Source organism: Carcharodon carcharias, chromosome 1 (assembly GCF_017639515.1).
Source record: "Carcharodon carcharias isolate sCarCar2 chromosome 1, sCarCar2.pri, whole genome shotgun sequence".
NCBI lineage: Eukaryota > Metazoa > Chordata > Chondrichthyes > Lamniformes > Lamnidae > Carcharodon > Carcharodon carcharias.
Genome location: NC_054467.1, coordinates 152,559,345 through 152,584,044, shown reverse-complemented (window position 1 = coordinate 152,584,044; position 24,700 = coordinate 152,559,345). Strand labels below are relative to the sequence as shown.

At 42.7% G+C, this 24,700-nt stretch overlaps 1 protein-coding gene across 3 annotated transcripts in view; it reads right to left on the bottom strand.

The window, feature by feature from the left end:
• The window catches only part of pdgfra (platelet-derived growth factor receptor, alpha polypeptide), a 64,710-nt gene extending 40,975 nt beyond the window's left edge, over positions 1-23,735 (bottom strand). Inside the window, exons 1-3 of one of the 3 annotated variants that reach the window (XM_041200589.1) lie at positions 23,443-23,735; positions 3,837-3,912; positions 184-495 (exon numbers count right to left, since the gene is read on the bottom strand). In XM_041200589.1, the coding sequence (XP_041056523.1) occupies positions 184-495; positions 3,837-3,897 (373 nt within the window). In that variant the 5' untranslated portion in view covers positions 3,898-3,912; positions 23,443-23,735. Of the gene's footprint in view, positions 1-183; positions 496-3,836; positions 3,913-22,635; positions 23,091-23,144; positions 23,164-23,442 lie in introns of those variants that run through there. The other 2 variants (XM_041200599.1, XM_041200581.1) reach the window with 2 other exon arrangements.
• Between the last annotated feature and the right edge of the window lie 965 nt (positions 23,736-24,700).

Genomic DNA, 24,700 nt, shown 5'->3' with positions numbered 1-24,700 from the left:
TGACCACAGGGCTGAGGTACCAAAAAGAGTAAGTTTACCACAGCAGCACAGGACTTTCAGAAGAATTGGGGGGAAACAGTGTGTAGGAGGGATGGGAAAATTGCAGCTAATAAAGCCACTGGCAGTTAAGCATCACAGTTTCTTGTGTACAAACTTGAATTGTTCCCTTACACATCCACGTACCTGGAACAAAAACATAGATATCTCGTCCCTCGATCTCATCATCCTGCTGGAGCGCAGGGTAATAGCAGGTATATATGCCAGTATAGATTCCTGTCGCATTAAGGATCTCAAGCGTTTTCACAAAGTTTCCACTGTTGTTGTTTTCATCTTTGCTACTGATATTCTCCTCATGAGGTTCATAAAATGGCAACTCCCAACCCACTTCATTCTCCCCAGAGCACTTCAGGCTGAACGATGTATGGAGAGCAACTCTTATTTCAGCTTTGTTGGGGTAAACATCTGGTAAGGTTTGGCACTTGGCCAGTTGGGGCCCTAAAAGCAAGAAAAAGGAGTATGGTCGTCATTCATAGAACTAAACAGATACTCTGCTGTGCTCAATTATCTTCTGTCAAGGTTAATTGCTTCAATATCACCATATACAGAACAAAATGCAGTTCAAACATTGGAATGCTCAAACAAGGAATAATCATTTACAGGGCTCCCAAATCCACTTTTTATCCCCACACTTTGGTCTATGAAAGGGCCTCAGTACCATTCACAAGCTGAGGGGATGGGTGAGTGCCCTGGCAGCAGACTTCTACCAGTCAATTTCTTTAACACTCTGCTAGACGGTTCAGGGTAGTGTTTCCAATAAATATCCCCTTTCACAGGCAAGTAACTTGCATCTGCTTGGCTCCTCCCCTGATGGCCTGGCTGAAAATGGAAGGTCACCAAGGCAAGCATTGAATAAGTTACCATAGCACAATCTATAAGTGCACCATTTTAAATTTATAATGGTGCATATTATAAAGAGTGGTAAGGGGAAGTGACTGAGCTACAGGTGATTGAACTATAGAAGCTTTCTCTTTCATGGTATTATCTGAATATGCTGATCTACAAACTAATTGCTTCAATATCACCTCAAACAGAATGAAATGAAGTTCACACATTGGAATGCTCAAACAAGGAATAATCATCTACAGGGCTCCCAAATCTATTTTTCATTCCCAAACAAATTTTATGCCACCAGATCACTAAAAATGTTACTTTTAATTTAATTCCGAGGAAAAAAAACTAAGCTCAAATTATTTGTCATCAATACAAAGTGAATAACAAAAATAGAATGTTGGAATTAATGCAAGCTATGGAAACACATAATGGACCATTTTTCAAATGAATGTATTCAAGGTGAAACCTCACCCACCAGGAGCACATAATCTGTACATTTTTCAACAGATTGTCCTTGATTTTCTGACCAAATGGATGTAAGTCATAGGGAACATGCTTATTAGTTCTTACTATCTATCCTTGGTTGGTAAAGCTCCAAGCCGAAGCATGGCTTTGGAAAATAGAAACTGTTCTCCTAGAACAGTTTTCTAGTTTCCTAGAAAATAGGAAAATATTCTCATTATTGTATGTATTATTCTGATAAGAGCTGAGTGCCATGTAAGGATCAAAACCTAGAACCATCAGAAGAATGTGGCTATTCCCATTACTTTCAGCGCCCCTTACAACCCTCACTTTAGTTCCTCACAATTGCTTTTGTATTGGCTATAGGCAACTTGCCTCAGATGACCAACAAAATTCAATATGGGCATCTGCTGATACGGCCATTAATGAATACAAGGTAAATAAACCCATGTGGTAGAGCTGGCAGAAAAGCCTAGGCTACTTGATGACGGTCACCTCCCTGAGGCTACCATGAGATATTATTGTTTTTGGACAAGGGCAACAGGCTAGGAAAACTGAAAGGTGTGAAGGTGGATAAATCACCTAGACCAGATGGATTACACCCCAGAGTTCTGAAGGAGATAGCTGAAGAGATAGTGCAGGCATTAGTGGTGATCTTTCAGGAATCACTGGAGTCAGGGAGGGTCCCAGATGACTGGAAAATCACTAATGTAACCCCCTTGTTTAAGAAGGGAGTGAGACAAAAGATGGGAAATTACAGACCGATTAGCCTGACCTCGGTCATTGGTAAGATTTTAGAGTCCACTATTAAGGATGAGATTTCAGAATACTTGGAAGTGCATGGTAAAATAGGGCAAAGTCAGCATGGTTTCATCAAGGGGAGGTCATGCCTGACAAATCTGTTAGAATTCTTTGAGGAGGCAACGAGTAGGTTAGACAAAGGAGACCCAATGTATGTTTTCTACCTGGACTTCCAGAAGGCCTTTGACAAGGTGCCACACACGAGGCTGCTCAGTAAGATAAGAGCTCATGGTGTTAGAGGCAAAGTACTAGCATGGATAGAAGATTGGCTGTCTGGCAGAGAGTGGGGATAAGGGGGTCCTTCTCAGGATGGTGGCCGGTGACTAGTAGAGTCCCGCAGGGGTCAGTGTTGGGACCACAACTTTTCACTTTATACATTAATGATCTAGATGAAGGAACTGAGGGCATCCTGGCTAAGTTTGCAGATGATACAAAGATAGGTGGAGGGACAGGTAGTATTGAGGCGGGGAGGCTGCAGAAGGATTTGGACAGGTTAGGAGAATGGGCAAAGAAGTGGCAGATGTAATACAATGTGGGGAAGTGTGAGTTCATGCACTTTGGTAGGAAGAAGAGGCATAGACTATTTTCTAAATGGGGAGAGAATTCAGAAATCTGGAATGCAAAGGGACTTGCAGGTTGAGTCGGTAGTTAGGAAGGCAAATGCAATGATGGCATTTATTTCGAGAGGACTAGAATATAAAAGCAGGGATGTGCTGCTGAGGCTTTATAAGGCTCTGGTCAGACCACATTTAGAATGTTGCGAGCAATTTTGGGCCCTGTATCTCAGGAAGGATGTGCTGGCCCTGGAGAGGGTCCAGGGGAGGTTCACAAGAATGATCCCAGGAATGAAAGGCTTAACATATGAGGAACGGTTGAGGACCCTGGGTCTATACTCGATAGAGTTTAGAAGGATGAGGGGGGATCTGATTGAAACTTACAGAATACTGAAAGGCCTGGATAGTGTGGACGTGGGGAAGATGTTTCCATTAGTAGGAGAGACTAGGACCCGAGGGCACAGCCTCAGAGTAAAGGGAAGACCTTTTAGAACAGAGATGAGGAGAAACTTCTTTAGCCAGAGTGGTGAATCTATGGAATTCATTGCCACAGAAGGCTGTGGAGGCCAGGTCATTGAGTGTATTTAAGACCGAGATAGATAGGTTCTTGATTGGTAAGGGGATCAAAGGGGAGAAGGAGGGAGAATGGGGTTGAGAAACTTATCAGCCATGATTGAATGGCGGAGCAGACTCGATGGGCCGAATGGCCTAATTTCTGCTCCTATGTCTTATTAGTTTGACATTGTATTCCTCCTCCACTTATGAACAGATGTAAAATTCTCCTGAAGGAGCTCAATAACTGACTCATGGTGATGGTCTTATGATTCATAAAATCTGACCCTACAATCCTCAGTGCCTACCCACACACTAAACAAGCAATGGCACTAAGAAGAAATACTATAAAAATCTGCACCAAACCATCTCCTTTTCTTCAAAGGAGGAGAGTACAAGCTCACCCTCCTTGGAGATTTTAATTCCTGAGTAGGCCAGACCCACAACAAACAGAAGGGGGAACATGTTTTCTGTTTCATATTAAGATTTTAAGTCAATTTAATATTTTCAATTGTACTTCACAACCAAAGATGCATTTTTTAAATTTTCACTTAGAACACATGTTGAGATAGTTACCTTTGAAGACTTCCAAGAAGAGACAGTCCACTATCAGGAATATCTTCCAGAATATGCCCATCTTTGTGGAAAATTACTGAAGAAAAAGAAAAAGGAGGCAGTCTGTACATTATTCCAAAAACATTGGTAGATTTTCTATAGCTCATTACTATGGACAATGAATGTTATTTCCCTGCTACATTCAAACAGTAAGAGCCTGTATAACTCACTTGATACCAGGTCACTACCATTCGAGTTACAGCCATTTACCTGATATTACTACTGATTTTCAGAAAATTGCAGAATTATATACACAGGAGTGCATTTAGGGTATGAGAGATTAATTCTAGTTTAAATAGTATTTTGATCTGTAGATCCGCATATTCAGGTAATACCATGGAAGAGAAAGCTTCTGTAGTTCAGTCACTTCCCTTACCACCCTTTGTAATCTGCACCATTATAAATTTAAAATGAATCTTTTCAACTACTTTATAATAGAAACCTATATGGATTGCTTAACCATCTACCTTTATATCAGCCTGTTAACAGATGAAGGCCCTACCCTCAATCAGTTTGGTCTCTGCAAACCCCTTTAGAACCTGAAATACTGCACTTAGATATACTATACGGTATACTATATACGGTAGCCCAAGTAGGAATCATGGCTCTTTATCTCTTCGGCCAACTCGAGCTTGGATTTCTTGAGAAATCTGCTATTTTATAAGATATTCAAAACTGAACCAAACTAAACTGACCTCAACCAGACCTGATCGAACAAGAATTCCTGATACTTTTACTTTCTCTATGTTCTCTCTCTCTCTTAATCAACAAACTATTTTCCTCTCTCTACTTCTCTTTCTGTATCTAATTTGACTCCAATTCACTCCATTTCCCACTCTGTTGTTTATCCTGTGTCTTTCACTATCCATAAACTTCATAGGGTGAGATAAACCATAGTACCCAACGTTCGTGAGGACCCAGATGCCCAATTGGCATTGCTACATCATTATCAACTTGCACTTCTTGTAATTAGCAGTGCAAAATCAAAGCAGCTGAAGGGTGAGGTAAAATAAGCAATTCATAGTGCTTGTCAAGAGATGTGCCACTCCGCCAATTTCTGAGCCAATCATTCCCAAGCACTGTGAGTATAGTATTATAAAAGCTAGACTTGAAAGTCTTGAGAATCTTCAGTTATCCTAAACTTGAGCAGCTGCCCAGTGCTTAGGAGAGAATTACATTTTTAATTTATTCTTTCATGAGATGTGGGCATCGTTGGCAAGGCCAGCATTTGTTGCCCATTCCTAATTGCCTGTGAATTGAGTGGCTTACCAGGCCATTTGAGAACACTGTGGGTCTGGATTCACATTCAGATCAAGCCAGGTAAGCAAAGCAGATTTCTTTCCCTAAAGGACATTAGTGAGCCCAATGGGTTTTAATGACAACGATAGTTTCATAACTTAAACCAGCTTTATAAATTAAATAAAACTCCACCAGCTGCCATGATGGGATTTGAATCCATGTCCCCAGAGCATTAAGCTACTTATCAGGATTACTAGTTCAGTGACATGACCACCATCTTCTCTAGATATCATTCAGCTGATTAAGAGCAACCATTTGTCCTTTGATGCTTTTTTGGGAGGGTCACTGCTTTGCCATCATCAGGCACTCTGTGGTCTTATCCGAACCGGACTTTTCCTTCATTGCCTAATCAGATCGGGCTAATATGCAGCAGCTTGGTTTTGATGCTGTTAGCATCACAGCCAAAAAATCAGAAGGAAATCTGCCCATTCCAAGCAATCCTTCTCATGGGAGATGTACTGTGAGGATTTTGAACATTGCAGCTGGCATAGGATGTGTACCTTATGCGACCACAGTTTGAAAATTAAATAAACTCAGATTTGTCTATTGATCATTTCACAGGGTGTCTCGTTCTTTTTCTCACACCCACAAACTCTGCCTACATTGCCAAAAACACCCACATTCCTACTGGACGCCAGTGCAGAATTTCAGACCTGGACTGTTATTCTTTAGCATTCCACAGGGCATCACCCGTCTAACCTAATGACATTTTACTCTACCAGGTATTTGACATTTTTTTCTCACTATATATTCTCTCAGTTTCTCTTCCTCTGTGTGTAGGATAAAATCAGCTCAACTCAGAAATGCTGAACATATATAACTGAGTGCAGCACATTCAAACAGATGACAACAAAAAGTTATTTTTTTGCAGAATGCCCTTCTTCTCTTTAGGTTTTTTACTTCTTCCTGCAACCACAAGTCTCCAACCATTTGCAGACTGTGATGTCAATGCTGGCTGGAATCAGTTGGTTGAAAGCCCATTGTAGGGATGTGGAAGGGGCATGGTCAGTTTTTCCATTGGTGTAATTCTACCCGCTTGCGATTTGATATGTGTGGCAACGCACATTCTGCAAGCTGAATATGAGCACTGGTCTAGACAAAGGTCCAATACTCCATAGGAAAATGAAACTATATAAGCTGAGTATTACAAGATCATTGTAGATGTAAAAAGAAAATCCACAGAGAATGTAAAGTTGAATAAATGGATTGAATCAATGAATGCATTTATCAGAATCCCATTCAGGGAAGCAGATGGACTGTACACCTTCAGTCCATTCTGTTGGGGCTTTAGTTCTTACCAGCATCAATCTCAGGATGCTCTTATCTCCAAATTGTTTGGTGATCATAGAAGAATTAAAGTCCTCATTCCATATTAATATTTGGTTAAGGATTTCCCTTAATGATTATCAGTTGCAGAGCAGTCAGGCTCATGGTGTCATGAAAGGGTAGAAAGCCACATATGGGACTCAAATTAAATATTCATTTTGGCAAGAGTAAAACATTGTTTACATTGCAATAAGATTAAGTGAAATGTAAATAGTTGGTTGAGGATCACCTACTGAATGGTCTGAACCTCCTACCTAATGAGCACAGTGCAAAGCTCAATGTGGAGTATCATTCATATTCAGCTCCCCTTGATGAGCGAACTTGTGTCGGAAATGGAACATGACCTCTACCCGTGTAAGGAAGGGATCAAGGACACATCTTGTTATAGTCTGGGCTGGGTATGAAGAGTGAAATTTTAAAGCTTGCTGATGATATTAAACTTTTTAATGTAGTAAATAATAAGGAGGATAACAGCGGATTCCAGGACGATGGCGGATACAATCTAATGAAGATAAATGTGAGTTGACGCATTTTGGGAGGAAAATATGAAGACACAGTATAATTTAAATTGACTATTTTGAGGAGAGTGTAAGAACTGAGGCTCCTGGGATACATATACACACATTTTTGAAGGTGGCAGTGCAAGTTGATAAGGCAGCTAAGGAAGTGTGTCAGATACTTGATTTGTAAGCAGGAGCATTGAATATAATAACAAGAGAATCATGCTAAAACTTAACAAATCTCTTTTTAGCTGGAGTATTGTGTACAATTCTGGACACCATACTTTAAGAAGCTATCAAGGTCGTCGAGAGACTGCAAAAGAAGTTTTACGAGAAGTAGTAGCTAATGTCACTGGACTAGTAATCCAGAGGCCCAGGCTAATGTTCCTGGACGTAGGTTCAAATCCCATCATGGCAACTGGTGAAATTTAAATTTAATTAATAAAATATGGAATTATAAAGTTAGTCTCAGTAATAGTGTCTGTGAAACTATCTTCAATCATTGTAAAAACCTACCTGGTTTACTGAACCCCTTGAGGGAAGGAAATCCGTCATCCTTACCTGGTCTGGCCTACTGTGATTCCAGACCCATGCGGTTGGCTCTTAACTGTCCTCTGAAATAGCTGAGCAAGCTACTCAGTTCAAGGGCAATTAGAGATGGGCAACAAATGCTGGCCTTGCCAGTGATGTTCATATCCCATGAAAGAATAAAAAAAAAGCTTTACCAGTATAACACCAGGGATAAGGGACTTTAATTCTGTGGCGAGATTGGAGATGCTGAAACTGTTCTCCTTAGAGCAGAGAAGGTTACAGTAGATTTAATAAGGGTATTCAAATTTATGAGGGGCTTTGTTCAAGCAAATAGGGAGAGACTGTTTACTCTGACAAGTGTATCAGCAGTCATGGATTTTAAATAATTATCAAAAAAGATACAGGGGATATACAGAAATTTTTCTTTGCCGAGATGGTCGTTCAGATTTGGACCACACTACCTGAAAGAGTGGTACAAGCAAACTCCCCAGGAAGTGATTCTGAGGGACAGTACAAATTGTTGATTAGAAAAGGTACCAATTAATTAAGAACAGTCAGTATAGATTTGTTAAGGGAAGGCCATAGCAAATTAATTTGACTGAATTTTTGAGGAGGGTTGATGAGGGTAGTGATGGTCTGGAATGCCCTGCCTGGGGGGGTGGTGGAGGCGGGTTGCCTCATCCTTTAAAAAGTACCTGGATGAGCACTTGGCACGTCATAACATTCAGGGCTATGGGCCAAGTGCTGGTAAATGGGATTTGGTAGGTAAGTCAGGTGTTTCTCACATATCAGTGCAGGCTCGATGGGCCGAAGGGCCTCTTCTGCACTCTGATTCTGTGAACTGTATAAAACACTAGTTAGTCCACAGCTAAAGCGCTATATACAGTTCTGATCACTGTACTACACAAAGGATGCGATCATACTACAGAGCCGATACAGAAGAGGTATACAGGATATTGATGGAATATTTTAGCTAAAATGGATAGGCAGTCATTGAGGGAAGATTTAATGGAGGTGTATAAAGTTATGAGGAGACTAGATGAAATGTAAAGGACCGACCTATTTCGCTCGGCAGAGAGATCAACAATCAGATGGCATAAATTTAAAGGGCAGGATTTTCCTTGTCGGGGACAAAGTTGAAGGGCGGGCATGCACAGGCACACCTCCAATCGGGGGGGCATGGTGCCATTTTACATGGGTGGGCCAATTAAGGCCCGCCCAGCGTGGCACCCACACGGAAGCGCTGTGCGTTCCCTGTGCGGGCAGGGGGGGAGATCCCTAAATCGAGAGTGCACTCTTTCGCATGCGCATGAAAGAGCGCAATCATCTCCCTGAGGCTAAGTGCTGCCTCAGGGAGATCGGCTGTTCTGTGACAAAAATTAAAAATAGAAAAAAAAATTCCTGACATGTCCCCTCGTGTGACACTGTCACATGCATTGGGACATGTCCATAATTTTTACAAAAATGTTAATAAAATGTTTTAAAACCTACATGAAACCTCATGCCGCCTGTGGATGAGGTTTCATGCTTTTTCTAATTCCCACCAGGGCTCCTGGCCTGCCTACTAACCTTAAGGTTGGATGGGCAGGTCCATTAAATTAGCTAAATGACTCTGTCAATGGCCTCAATTGGCGGCGGATTTTGCTGCACTCCCGCCTACCAGAAAATTTAAAAGGAGCGCGGTAACGTCGGGAGTTCCGCCCGACGTCACCGCACGTCATTTTACGTGTCGCTGAGCGGGCCTCGTTCCCCCCGCCACCTTCCCGCCTGCCAATAGGAAAATCCTGCCCAAAGTAATTGGTAAAAGGGTTGGTGGGGGCAGCTGAGGAGAATTTTTATCACCTAGAATGGGGTTTGATCTGGAATTCACTGCCTGAAAGAGTGGTAAAGACAAAAACCCTCGGTGCATTTAAAAAGTGCTTGGAAAGGCAATTGAAGTGCCTTAAACTACAAGGCTAGAGACCTAAAGCTGGCAAGTTGGATTAGGCTAGATCACAGCTGGCCAATTGGCCTCCATCTGTCTGTAAATTTACTATGTTTCTAAATTATGTTTACTGGGCTCATTCCTTGCAATATCAAACTGCCACATTGTGAGACTACCATTTCCAGCAACCCCTTTACGACTTCAGATGAGGTCAGGTTCTGATTCCAAATTTAAACTGCAAGTTCAGTACAGTAAATCCACATTTTAAATTGTTCTGCTTTAAGGTTGGATAGTTGACAGGTCCTGTTTTTGTGTTTAGCGTCGGGAGTTGCATCTTAACATTGTTGCATGCCAGCTCTGACATAGGGTCAAATGACAGCACCTTGCAGCAGCCTTTCCACTACCTGATCTGCTCATGGTTATTACTGACCTTCCCTCTTGCTGACCCTCCCCATCACTGCCATTCCTCCCTCTCACCGACCCTCCCAGTTGATGTTGAACCTCCCTCTCACTGACCCTCTTTCTCTCTGCCTCTCCAGCTTGCAGCTGACCTCTGCAACCCTAAAACTCAAACCTGCTTTTCCTGCCGCTTGCCAGAGAGTTCAGAAGAGGGAAGCAGCGAGAAGAAGGAAGAGTCAGTCAGTGGGAGGGTCGACGAGGAGGCAGGAGGGTCAGTGAGAGGGAGGGTTGATGAAGAGGCAGGTGGGCCCGTGAGAGAGATCATATGAGTATAAGAACATAAGAAGTAGGAACAGGGGTAGACCATTCAGCCTCTTGAGCCTGCTCCGTCATTCAATAAGATCATGGCTGATCTTCTTGTGTTTCGATTTCCATATTCCCATCTAACCCCGATAACCTTTGATTCCCTTGACTAACAAGGACCTATCTACCTCTGCCTTAAAAATATTCAATGACCCCACTTCAACTCTCCGAGAGAAAAAAATTCTCCTCATCTCTGTCCTAAAAGGGTGACCCCTAATTTTAAAACAGTGCCCCCTAGCTCTGGACTCACCCACAAGAAGAAACATCCTTTCCATGTCCACCTTGCATTTACATCCTTCCTTAAATAAGGAGACCAAAACTGCACAATGTTCAAGGTGCAGTCTCACCAATGCCCTGTATAACTGAAGCATAACACCCTTACTTTTATGTTCAATCCCTCTTGTAATAAAGGATAGCTTTCCGTTAGCCTTCTTAATTACTTGCTGTACCTGCATGCTAACTTTTTGTGACACATATACTAGAACACCTAGACCCCTCTGCAGCCATTCTCCATTTAAGTAATATTCTTTTTTGTTCTTCCTGCCAAAGTGAACAACTTCACATTTTCCCACATTAAACTCCATTTGCCAGATCTTTACCCACTCACTCAACCTACCTATATCCATCTGCAACCTCATGTCCTTTTCACAACATACTTTCCCACCTATCTTTGTGTCATCAGAAAATTTAGCTACCATGCCTTCACTCCCCTTATCTAAGTCACTGATGTAAATCATAAAAAATTGAGACCCCTGTACAGATTCCTGTGGGACGCTACTCGTCACATCCTGCCAATCAGAAAAAGACCCATTTATGCATACTCTCTGCTTTCTGCCAGCCAGCCAATCTTCTATCCATGCTAATATGTTACCCAATACACTATGAGCTTTTATTTTCCGTAATAATCTTTGATGTGGCACCTTATCAAATGCCTTCTGGAAATCCAAGTACAGTATGTCTACAGGCTTCCCTTTATCACTGCGCATGTTACTCCTTCAAAAAACTCCAATAAATTGGTTGAACATAATTTTCCTTCACAAAACCATACTGACTCTTCCCAATTGCTTTGAGCTCTTCTAAGTGCCCAGCTTTATCCTCCTTAATGATCAATTCTAATAACTTCCCCATGACAGACATCAAGCTAACTGGCCTATGATTCCTTGTTTTCTGCCTCCCTCCCTTCCTGAATAGAGGGGTTATATTTGCTACTTTCCAAACTGATGGAACCTTTCTAGAATCTAGTGAATTTTGAAAAATTAACACCAGCGCATCAACTACCTCATTAGCCACCTCTTTTAAGACCCTGGGATGTAGTCCATCAGGACCTGGAGACTTGCCAGCCCACAGCTCCATCAATTTGCACAGTACCATTTCCCTAGTGATTTCAATTTCACCAAGGACGCAGGAGGGTCAGTAAGAGGGAGGGTCAATGAGGAGGCAGGAGGGTCAGTGAGGGGGCAGGTCAGCAAGAAGGTGAAAGGTTTGGCAACAGGGAGGGTCAACAAGGGGGTGGGTCAGCAAGAGGGAGGAACAGCGAGCACAACTGGCGGCAACCAGGAGGGTCAGGGAGTAGGACAAGCAGCAAGCCGGAGCGCTGGGCAGCGGGAGAGGCAGCAAGCCGGAGCGCTGGGCAGCGGGAGAGGCAGCAAGCCGGAGCGCTGGGCAGCGGGAGAGGCAGCAAGCCGGAGCGCTGGGCAGCGGGAGAGGCAGCAAGCCGGAGCGCTGGGCAGCGGGAGAGGCAGCAAGCCGGAGCGCTGGGCAGCGGGAGAGGCAGCAAGCCGGAGTGCTGGGCAGCGGGAGAGGCAGCAAGCCAAAGGGTTGGGGAGCAGGAAAGGTAGCAAGCCAGGCAGACAGTGAGCCGGAGAATTGGCATGCTGGAGGTGAGTAGAAAGAGTCAGCATATTTCATTTTCTATTTATTTTGAAAGTTATTTCATTTACAAATATGGGAATTTAGCAATGTCAAGTATTTCAACTTACAGGGTATAATGTTTAATGCTTTCACTGATGAGAAAGGTCCAACTGAACCCAACGACAGATTTACATTAGTTATAATGGGAAAATCTAATGCATTAAACATTGTTTCATTTAAAGTTGAACTTTTCAGGAACACACCTACACATCTTAAACAAGGACTTGCTGTACCAGTGCGAAGTGGAAATGAACAAACAGTGAGAGTAAATGCACTTAACTGCAACCTTAAAAACCCTGGGTTGATCTGCAGCAAATCAAATGGATGTTGAGCAGATTACAAAGGAGCCTGAAGATGACAAAAGCTGCCATTTCATTGCATTTGGTCTGGTAGTGGAGCTTCTCACTTGCAGCTCTGACAGCTAGCAGAAATTTTCAGGATGTAACATAGAGGAGTAGGCCATTTGGCCTGCTTCACCATTCAAACAGATCATCTTCTTCTATGCCATTTTTTCCCCATTACCCCCATAGCCCTTAATATCATCAGCATCCAGAAATCTATTGGTTTTTGTTTTGAAGATGCTCAATGATTGAGCTTCCACAACCTCTCCACCCCCAGTCGAGAATTCCAAAGATTCAGCACTCTCTGAATGAAGAAATTCTCCCTCACCTCAGTCATTCTTCAGAGCATAATTATGGTAGGAGCTCACTCTGAATTATTCTTCTAAAATTGCAGTTCTTAATTTACATCCAGTTTAAGCAGAAAACTATTCCAATTGGAAAACACAGGGTGTTTTAGTTATGACATAGTGAGCTGATCATGAACTCAATGGTGTCATTTCCTGTATGTGAGACATGCAAGCTGACATCCATTTTGAAAACTCCATTAATTTTGTAAACCTGACTTTAACCTAAAATACAGCTCTTATCTTTTATCTTGCATGGTCTTCATCACAAACTAAAGTGTGCGAAATAGAAAGGAAGTACTTCTTTGATTTTGTGAAGAAATCTGGGAGCCCTCAGTTTATATCATTCTTCAAAATAAATAGTACACCAAGTCTGATATATTATGTTTATGAAAAAATAGGGCTTATTAGGAAATGTAATATATTCAGCTTGTATTCAGACTGCTAATCAGTTAATTAGAATACAACATCAACATTTTAGTAACTTGGCTCTTTTTGGACAAGTTCCCCAGAGCTGGAACTCCTATTAAAGAACAGTCAAAAATATCACCATAGATGGCCACCTGAAACAATAATTGCATTGAGTTTAGCAAAGCACAGCAGGATTTTCAATTATAATTCACATGCAACATTCAAATACTGGATGCACCAGTACTAGCCACTTTTTGACCTGGTCATTCTGGCATCTAGCTTCAATCCAATAATTTACTCTGCGATTGCTACTGGTTTTTGCATCATCGGACCTTCTTGTATGAGGAACCATCAGCCCGAACACCCCGCTAAGTGCTGTACATAAACACTTACATATCTCTACATCTACGCGTGCACAGAATATGTATAAGTGCATGAGACATGTGTGAATGATTGTGCAGAGATGAAAGTATATCTGTGTCCAGGGGACCTGTTTGTGCATATGGAGACTTGTAAAAGAGAATCAATTACAATTTAACATTATCCCACAAAGTTACCAGTCACAAAAATTCAACTATCAATGCTTACAAAGTGATCATCTTGTACTAGAACGTTTGGTAAATTTGTTGTTTAAACTTACACAGTTCCTACTATCTCATTCAATGCTATCCTGTGTGTAGCACAATAGGTTCTTTTATTTGAAGAATGGTGACCCCACTATAATCTTTTAGCGGAAAGGCAAAATAAGGTCTGAAAATGAAGCAGCATTTGATAAGAGGGGAGAGGATAGGAAACTGTCAATCATTACAATCCTTGAACAAACAAATGGACTTTAGGAAGTATTTCATTTTATTGTACTGATAATTGCTGAACGCATTTAGTTAAAACCTCAAAAATCAAATACCAACCCATACTCCCTGTTAAAGGATGCAACGCATCACTCAATAATAGCATTAAGAAATAGGTTCCCTAAAGCCATTTCACTGATCTGTATTTCCGCTTCGATTGTGCTACAGTAATACCCATAAATTAAATTAAAGATACCATAGATACCATGTTTTGAGTTTTATTTAATTGTTTTGATTGACTGATAGCCTGGATCTGAAAGCTCCAGTAAGGTAATAGTTCTCGATTATACTATGACCAGAAAAAAACAATCTCCTCTATTAGTTGTGACATATTAGAGTGTAATACTCTGAAAGTATTGCTTGAAGAGCAAGAGACTCAAGAACAAAGGAAAAGGGAAGAATAGGACTTACATTTATTAAGTTCAGGTTCCAGGCTTGATCTCCATTGAGAGCAGCTTCCTACAAAGGACAAGTTTCCCCAGGCTCAGCCAGGCGATCTTTAGAAGAGGAAGACCTTGGCGTGGTCGGTGAGAAGGATACTGCCCACCCAATCTCCAACCCCATCCACCCCCTCTCCACCCAACCTCCCTCTCCAAAACCCCATCTCCTACTGGATTGAGAAAGCCATGGTAGCGATTACGTCTGTGGTAATGAATGCAGACAGAAACAATTCAGGGAATAGACTCAGCAAACACTGTTGAGCAATGAGTAATCTAGTAACTCTCTAGACTCAGTGTGCTGGGCACAATTTCAAAGTTTGCGGATGATACAAAACTTGGAAGTATTGTGAACTGTGAGGAGGATAGTGTGAGGAGGATAGAACTTCAAAAAAATATATACAATTTGGTGGAATGGGTGGCAGATGAAGGTCAATGCAGAGAAATATGAAATGATTCATTTTCTAGCCTCAGCTAGAGTATTGTGTCCAGTTCTGGATGCCACACTTTAGGAAGAATGTGAAGGCACTAGGGAGGGTGCAGAAAGGTTTCACAAGAATGGTTTCAGAGATGAGGAACTTCAGTTATGAAGATCGATTGGAAAAGTTGGAGGAAAGAAAGTGAGAGGAGATTTGATGGCGGTATTCAAAATCATGAGGGGTCTGGACAGAGTAGCTAGGGAGAAACTGTTCCCAGTCATGAAAGGATCAAGAATGAGAGGGCACAGATTTAAAGTAATTAGTAAAAAAAGCAAAAGTGATAGGGGAAAACTCACACAGCTAGCGGTTAGGATCTGGAATTCACTGTCGGAGTGTGGTGGACGCAGGTTCAATTGAACCATTGAGGGAATTAGACTGTTATCTAAAAAGGAACAATGTACAGGGTTACAGGGAGAGGCAGGGGAATGGCACTAAATGAGTTGCTCATTCTGAGAACCTGTATGGACACGATGGGGTGTCCTTCTGCACTGTAACAATTCTGTGATTCTGACTCCCCAAAGCCTGATCACTATCGATGAGGCACAAGTCAGGAGTGTGATGGAATACTCTCCATTTGTTAGATGAATCCAGCTCCAACAACCCTCAAAAATTTCAACACCATCCAGGACAAAGCAATCCGCTTGATTGGCACCCCATCCATCATCTTCAATATTCACTCCTTTCACCACCGATGCACAGTAGCAGCAGTGTGTACCATCTGCAAGATTCACTGCAGCAACTCACCAAGACTTCTTAGACAGCACCTTCTAAACCTGCAACCTCTGCCACCTAGAAGGCAGCAGATGCACGGGAACACCACCACCATGAAGTTCCCCTCCAAGCCATTCACCATCCTGATTTGCAACTATATCACTGTTCCTTCACTCTCGCTGGGTCAAGAATCTGGAACTTCCCTCCTAACAGCACTATGGTTGTACCCACAACACATGGACTGTATTGGTTCAAGGCAGTGGCTCACCAGTACCTGCTCAAGGGCAATTAGGGTTAGGCAATAAATGCTGGTCGAGCCAGCGATACCCACATCCCATGAAAGACTGGAAAAATGCAAGTAGATCCGAAAATTGACAAAGTTTTACCACAGCTTGTATCAGCTTTCAATCACATTCACAGGCATTAGTTAATGCAGTGCATGTACTCATTCACTGTTACACCCAGTATTACAGAGTCATTTCAAATTGGTTCATCCTGCCTATCTACGTTAACTCTTAGAAGGTCAGCAGTTCCACTTCTGCAATATAATATAGCAATCTACAGTATATGCTTAGGGCATGAGTTAGTGCCCATGAATCTACATGAGTGATGGGGTTGGGGGGGGAGAGTGTGCTATGAATAACCAAATTGTAGACTTGTGTTATGAGATCCAGATTTACCTTATCATCAGTAGGCTGGGAACTACAACTCCCAGCATGCCTCAGGAGTTCCTGCGCTTGCATGGACCAGGAGTGGCCTACACATGCGCAGCACAGCGCTTTAGAGTTCTCAGGGCACCTGTGTGAAACAGAAAAGAAGAAACAGCGCAAATACAGCGATCATGTGATCTGGAGCAGGCAACCATAATCAGAAAGAGTCCTAGGCATGGGGCAGGGAAACGCCCCAGCTAAGAAGAAAGAGGCGCAGTGAAAAAGGCTACAAACAGAAAAAGGGCGACAGTCGGCAGACTTTAAGTGGAGAGGGCTCAGGAAAAGCCCTGACAACTGAAGAGGGCTTAGAAGGAGCCCTAGAGATTGAAGAAGGCAGTAAAATGTTGATGACTCCATGCTGGGGTCATTGAGGCAAAGCCCTTTGGGGCAGACGTATTCTGCTCGGTGCAGCCAAAGAGCTGAAGTTGTGCTTATGAATTAGTGCTTGAGTGCATGCTTGGGAATCCAAGGGAACAGAATCTAGGAAGACAAGATTGTGAGGTGAGCCATCATTGAGGCCATCTGAGTTGGAGTGACTTTTGGAGAGAATTCCAAGGCAAGATCTTTGAAGGTGAAGACTGGATTCCCTCGTGAGATAGACAGAGTTTCAGTGAGATTGGTTGACTCACAATTTTACTGACATCTGGATGGATTGTTGAGAAATCCATGGACGCATCATCCACTTATTTTGCAGTGTGGTGTGTTCAACCACAGTTTGCCTGTTAATTCACATGTACCTCATATTAACCATGAACGATAGAGTGTAAGGTAGATATTGTAAATTGTTTTATCTTTCTGACCTTGTATAGTGAAGTTTATTTCTGTTTGTTCAAAACCTGTAGAATCCCGTGGCTTTATTTTCTTAACAAGTGTCTTAAATCTCAAACTTTTCCTACTTTAAACAAAAAGTTACTGGTCCCTAACAAGAATCGTACCAAAAAGCTCGGGTGTCTGGTCAAGGATTGTGACACTTGTTTAATAAAGAATCAGTTTCCATTTTCATTACACATACAGCACACCAGAAATGTCCTGCAATGGTAAAATTCTGATGACCACTGTGCTTGCTGTAGCGAGGTATCTAACCTCTATTGTTCCATGGTTAATTCCTATAATTATACTATAATAAGAGTATATAGGATGGGGGGAGATTAGGGGCATTGGGTAGAAATTCAAATATATTAGAAATGAATAGATTGTGCCAACTTTCAACTATTCAAACAATATAATATGAAGCAACAACAACTTGCATTTACCTAGCACCTTTCACATTGTAAAATGTCCCAAGGAACTCACAGCAGCATTTGCAAACAAAATTTGACATCAAGGCACATAAGGACATGTTAGGGATATCTAGCAAAATTATAACCTTTGATGGTGTATTTCTATTTCACTAGAATACTGACAAATGTGTCCCTCTCCTTAGTGTCAGGTCAGGTATGAATTTCATCTCATCCTCTTCCCTTACATCAGCTTACAGGAAAATTACGACTCCCCTACCGCTGCCCCACCCCCCTCTTCCCACGAACTAGGATTCTGTACATTCCTGTTTGGATCCTGCTTGGCATAACATCGTCTGTAATTATTTAGCAGGTGATTGGTGAATGAAAGGAAAATCTCTAACACAATAAATCTGGTAAACTGGCAATATACTGACCCCACCCCCCACCCAGAGACAGCATTTGCAGACAAGGTCCCCAGACCTTGAATGCACATCATCCACAACATTACATCCTCTCTCACTTTGATCTTAGAGCACAGTCACAAAACTGTGATCAAAATCACAGCTAGGTTGCAGAATCAAGCAGATAAATGCAGGCAATTATTCACTCAAATGAAACTAAAATCTGAATTCAGAATTGTCGATTTGTATTGCGGGGGTGGGAGGTTGTGATGGGAGATTTCTTCAATTGGTTTGGGCTGCACTGAATGTAGCTTCTGTAATGTTACACAGAAAAAAATCTTGAAATATATGCTTAACCAAATTGCACTTTCTTTACTATACATTTAGTAAACGTGCCTTAATTTTTGCCAGCCAGGATTCGACGTATGAGGGTTTGGGACTGAGGCTAGATAATCAATTTCTTAGCACTTTTGCAGCTGCATTTTCAGTCAAATCATTGCAAATTTAGTACTAGCTCACTTATGCATAGATTCATTTAAATAGTATTATTGATATTAATGATATTGCTATAATGTCAATTATAGCATTACCATTTAAATAGATTGTTTTACTATGAACTTACAAATTCAAAAGATGATTCCAGCGCTGCAGCAGGCCATTCGCCTCATCGTGTCAGTGCAGAATCTCTGCTGGACCAACTCGGCAGCCCCATTTGCGTGCCCTTTCCCCCTAGTCTTGCAATCTTTTTATCGCTCTTTAGATAATTATCCAATTCTCTTTTGAAAGCCACAGTTGAATCTGCCTCCATCACACTCTCACGAGGTGCATTCCAGACCCTAACCACTCACTGCTGTATAAAACAGCTTTTCTTCACATCGCCTTTGGTTCAAACTGCGTTCTGCCAGAAAGCGATAAGGAGCCCATTGAGAACTTCGCTGGAAAAGCAGGAAAAGGAACGGTGGAAAGTGTAAATTTTCACACTGCGGGAGATTGTCCACGAGGGGGCGCTGTGTCTCCATTGAACAGCAGTCTGGATGCAGCAGGGTGTTGTCTAAACAGTTAGGGTACAAACCAACCCCCACCCTATCATTTAGAAAGGCAGTAGACGCACAAAAGTTCTTTGCACAGACACAACATCCTACTCTAACTGTATATTTTGCTGTATATATTTACTTTCAACACTGTAATTTTGTACTTTTTCCTAACGTGGCTATGCTACTGTATTTGCAGTTTAGCCTCTGAAAGGGGAAACAACCCGTCAACGTGTTACAATGTTAGCCAAATAAATCTATATAACTCCGGCCCAGTAAAAATAAAAGTCCAAAAGCAAAACCTCCACATTATGTGAAGGGCAGCACATTAAAAAGCACCCCTTCCTAATAAGTAAAATGCATGTACCTTGAAGAAAATTCTAATTAATCTGTTTAATCATTTATTGGATTATCAGATTAACGTCGTTTTGGCTTTTCCAAACCAAATAAACAGAAATCCTCATCCTTTGTAACAGATGGTTTATAACGGGAACCCATTGCACAGGAAAGTGGGGGAACAAAAAGCCTTTCTTACATACAAAGGGGGCTTTCCAAAAACAGAGGCGATTCGCCCGTGGGTGTCCCAGTAACCAGCCCGAAAAAATGTATTTTTTTTAAACTATTTCTGAGAAACCGAGCAAACAAACAAAATAAACGGTCAGATTTTTGAACTAAATTTCAATCATGAGCACGTGTTATTAACTTCCCCATTATTAACTTTTCTTGCCATCGAGCTTTGGAGAAGTGGGAGTATTTCCTCACTTTAAAACACAGGCTCAGAGAGCAAGTAGAAACGGCTATTTTAGTTTCAAGATATACTCTGTCCCTTAGATGAATGCTAACTAAAAATTGTGAGCATGAAATAAGCAGGGTTGTTTACAAACACTGAACACTTTCGGAGATCCTGGCGCTGTGGGATTACCATAGAAGTGCTTGCATTACTGCATCAAACTAAAGTATGGCTCTCTGATACATCTGAGAACATATAATTCTCTCAACAACTTTCAAGCAAAGCCCAGTGAAGCACGCCAGATTTTAAAATTTTCATTAATTGTAATTAAAGTTTATATTATTCGTGTTTCCCAATAACCTGCGTGGATTAAATGGGTGTACATGTGTAGTCTAGCAAACTAGCTATTGCTGCGCTAGCGAGGTAATATCAGTAATCTGTCTGTCAATATTATGTCATTTATTGTCAGTGTTAGTTTTGTTCTGCCTCTCTGATCTGTTGTAACTCGCCAGAGCATTGAGGGCACCGAATCCTTATAGTCTATGACTAGTGTCCGTTTTTCTAAATAGTAGCCCATGAGTGTATCGCTCCCCCCGATGCAGACACGAGTAACAATCTCACTGTGATATCACAGAGACAACAATGAGTGGAAACAATCCTTGTCAATTCGATTACCCCCTGGAAATGTCACTTCCTGGAATCGTTATTACCATTTATTCGCAGTCAGCAGGGAACGAGAGTGGCGCAAATGAGTTACTTATTGTTCAATCCCACCTGCAATTCTGCCCTGGTCCAGAGGGGGAGTGATAGGTGTACGCATGGGGCTTTATTTACATGTATGCAAATTTATATTCTATTTACTTGTGCAGGCGAAAGTGAGATGCGCAGCGAGGGATCAAGCTGGTGTACGTTATTATATTAGGGATATATGTGCACACACATTATGTTCTTGAAATATTTTGATCTGTATGGGCGAAAATAAATACAACCAATTTTCCCATCATGCGTGTTAATCTGTGGGAGGCCGCCATTTGTCTTGCTGCCGTGACACTTTTAAACCTCTTTTAATGGTTGCAAGATGTGAGTTGAACAGAAAGTGATATATTCAGCATTTAAATTATTTATCCAATATTCTTCACTGCAAACAACGTGCCCTTTGAAGAAGACAAAGACAAAACTTGATAAACACGTTTAATTTCATCCATGCTACAGAGAAATAATAACACGCCCACAAGCATCTTGCAGAGCTATAGGGTCGATGCCACTCAGTTCTACCTTTAGGCAATTCAAGCTTACACAGGTTGGGGTTTTTGATTTGGAACCCAACAGCTTGTGATTTGTAGTGAAAAAATTGATCCCCCACCCTGCTATTCGCATCTTGCCTGCCAGAGGCTGTTCACGGGGAAATGAGGTGCCCTGTGCAAAGAGGGTTCACACTATCTGTGCAGAGTGTAACCCCGAGTGCTTTTGGAGACTATTTGAGTTCTGTCTGAAACGTTGCACTGCTTACTGTAGTAAAAGTCTGACACAATCCCTGTATTTATTTATCAGATTCTGCGAACCGCCCTTGAATGTTCAACTTCTGGAGTCCATCAAAAAAGGGCTGTAGACTCCAGGGTGACAAGGGCAGAACCAAAACCACCGCCAAATCCTACATTCAATCCCTCACAAACTTAGATTGGGCAAAGCGCACCTCTCTCATGTTACAAATGAAGGAAGGGTCTGTTCAGTGAAACCCCTCCTCGGCTTCTTTGAGCTGGCAACTTGAATAGGTTAAGGAGCAACTCTCCTCTTCCAGTCCGAACTTCTGAGAAAGTGACTTGCATCACTCGCTGGTTTGAACCCCGGTTAGAAATCTTACTCAACACAGCCAGGGGTTAATAAAGGATTGATCTCTTCTCACAGAATCAAACTACATGACCACAGGATCACCATCGTTTAAAAAAAAAACAGGTTATAATGGTTTATAAAAGTCGCCTAAAGGGATCAAACTGAGACAAACAGAAAGGGTTTCCCTGGGAGAGAAATTGTTTTATCAAGATAGTCTTACAGAAGCTCCATTGTTTCAGACTTTACATATCTAAATAATGCTGCCCCTTAAAGTGCCAGCTACCAACAGAGCACGGATAGCCGCTCTCTGCGCGGTTTCTTTAATCGCCTTGGCTCCCGTTAACCCTTCCAGTGCCACCGAGCACAGCTCCGGTTCCTCCGACCCTCCCGCTGCGTTTTGGCACTGGGAAAAGACACAGAGCTTCGGGCCAAATGGCTGCTTGTTCGCCCGTCTGCTGCTTTTCAATCTCCTGTGCGAAAATCTGGCACAATTTGGGAGAGAATGACAGGAAAGGGAAGGGTGTGTATGGGGGGAGGGGGTGTTGGGGAGAGATTGCACCGTGAATCTCGGACCCAGGAAAAGGGGAACCGTGCGGCTGGGCAAGCGGAGCTGGGGAACTCCGAAATTAAATGCTGTGTTTTTTTAAAGATAAGTCCCGAAGTGGAAGAGCGGGGAAACATATAATAGATTACAGATGTATTACAGAGGGGGAGAGAGGAGGGAGAAATAGAGAGAGAGAGAGAGAGAGGGTAAGATAGTGGACGTGTGTGAGGGGGAAAGAGAGGGGAATAGATGGGAGAGTGGGGGTAAAGACGGCAACTCGGACAGAATTAACTGCGGGGAAAAGCTCACGGCTTATTGATCATTCCCATCGACATGGATAAAGGGTTGAATGAAGGAGAGATATATTGAGAGTGGGTTGTAAGTGGAAATAGAGCCAAGTGATGAAGAGCGAGGTGAATAGAAAATCAACAAAGAGACAGAACTAAAATAAAGCACTGTTTGATTCTTACCTCGATTGCCCCAATGCCACTTTCCCTTCTCGCCCCAGCGATAGTTTCACACAAACCTCCCGGTATCGCCTCGCTTCACAGACTGTCTAACTTTGCTGGCACACTTCTTCTTTCCTTCCTGTTTACGTGATTCATCCGCATGGCAGGGGCTCCTGAACAATCCCAAAATCTCTCCCTCCGCCACCCTCGATCCTAGGACAGCGGAGTATTCCCCCAAAAAAGCCTCTATTTCGTTCGAAATACCTTAAATCCCTGACGCAGGCACCCGATGGCTTCCACAGTGAGCGCCAATGTGTTTGTCATTACAGAATTTACGCAATGGAGCCATCAGCTTAAAGGGCTGTCCAAGTAAAATGCAGCGGGCGGGCTAACGTGACACAACAGGGTCCAGGGAACACTTCCCCCACCCCACAGCAACACAGCACAAACATGCCACAGTCCCAGATAAGCAGTTCACTTCCAAACTCAAACGCGCACCCAAGTCAAAGAAACGCACAATTTTCACACACCATTCCTTGCCAAAGTCAACAGTCTTCTGAAAGCAGTCGGCGATATGAATACAACCAGCTCAAGGCTCTCTCAAAGAATAAAGTCGGAACAATTCTACAAGTGTTTGGATGTTTGTGTCCATCCAGGCTGGGCGAAGGCAGCTCTGGTCCCAAGCTGGGTTCCCCGTCCCTCCTCTGGAACGCTTTGCTTTACACAAGGAGATAAAACAAACTACCTCCCCCTTAATAAATCTAGATCTCGCACCTCCCCCCCCCACCCCCCCTTAATAAATTGATCTCGCCCCCTCCTTTCCCTTACCTTGCTCAAAGTGGAAAATCCACAAAGTCCAATTCCAACCCGTGGCAACATGTACAATTTAACACTGGAGCTGAGCTCAGGTTGTTAATGGGCGCAAGGAACGGCGGCTTGTAATTGATTCAATGTTGCAGTCCATCCTTCCAAAAACCTAATCATCTGCTCTAAGTAAATAACTGTCAGGAAATGAAGTCCCTGTGGTCGCTTCAGAATAAGAGTCGGCAGCTTTCAGTCAGCGCTTGGAGCCCTGTTGCTTTCTGGCTGTGAAGGTTGGGCCTCCGAAACTCTTAACCACTCAGGGCACAGTCACATCCAGGCCTGGGTTGCTCAGAAAGTTGCCATATGTGCTTTTTGAAGAAAGTTTTATATGGAGGGATTTTTTTTTCTCTTTTGCATACCCCCCCCCCCCCCCCCCACCTTGTGAGAATGCGCTCACGGACTGCTGCTCCTTATGAATGGGTTTCCATCTCATACTAAGCCGCTGCTGAATTGTTGGCCATAAGTGCTCAGTACCCTTACAGAAAGTACAGAAATGAAAACTGCCTGAAGTTGAGGGGGAATTGGGCGAGTTTATTTGGGGGTGAGGGGAAGAACTGCAGAGAAAGCTTTTATTTTTCAACCACAACGAATCTGCAGAGAGAAGTGCAGATTGTTTTAGGGTTAGAGAAAAACAGGCATTCCTTAACACTGGGTATAATTATTCACGATGTGGTGAACCGATCGCTTTAAATAATGACATAAAACAACTTCCATCGGTGAAAAGAGGAGGCGCCCTTGTTCTGTATGGGGAGGGGGGTGTATTGCCCAGATCTGAGGCGCTGCCAACAATTGCCTCGTCTCTTTGCATTGAAAACCCCAATTTGGATACACGATATGGTCATTCTAAAATGTCTGTTTGTCTAGCAGGCTTGGCCTGTCCCTCTTCAGCAGGGGCAGATCGTCACTGGGGCAAAAACAGCCCAAGGAGTGGGGAGGGGAGAGCGGGTGGGGGGTGGGGGGAGATATTGAAATAAGACGGGGGAGTTGTAAACGAGTGTAAAGTACGTGCTTGCTCTGGGTGTCCGCTAGAAGGAGCGGCTTGGTTAGTTCTCCTGTTATTTTTTTTTGTTGCTCTGTGCTGTTTCTCATCTTGCCTCCAGCCGCTAGCTGCAGTAATATATCTTCAACTCTGTGAGTACAGGCCAACTATTACTTCCACATGTGCTTCAGGAAATCATTGGAGGCAACAGCGAGGCCAATCTGGGGAGCCTCGCAGAGATAC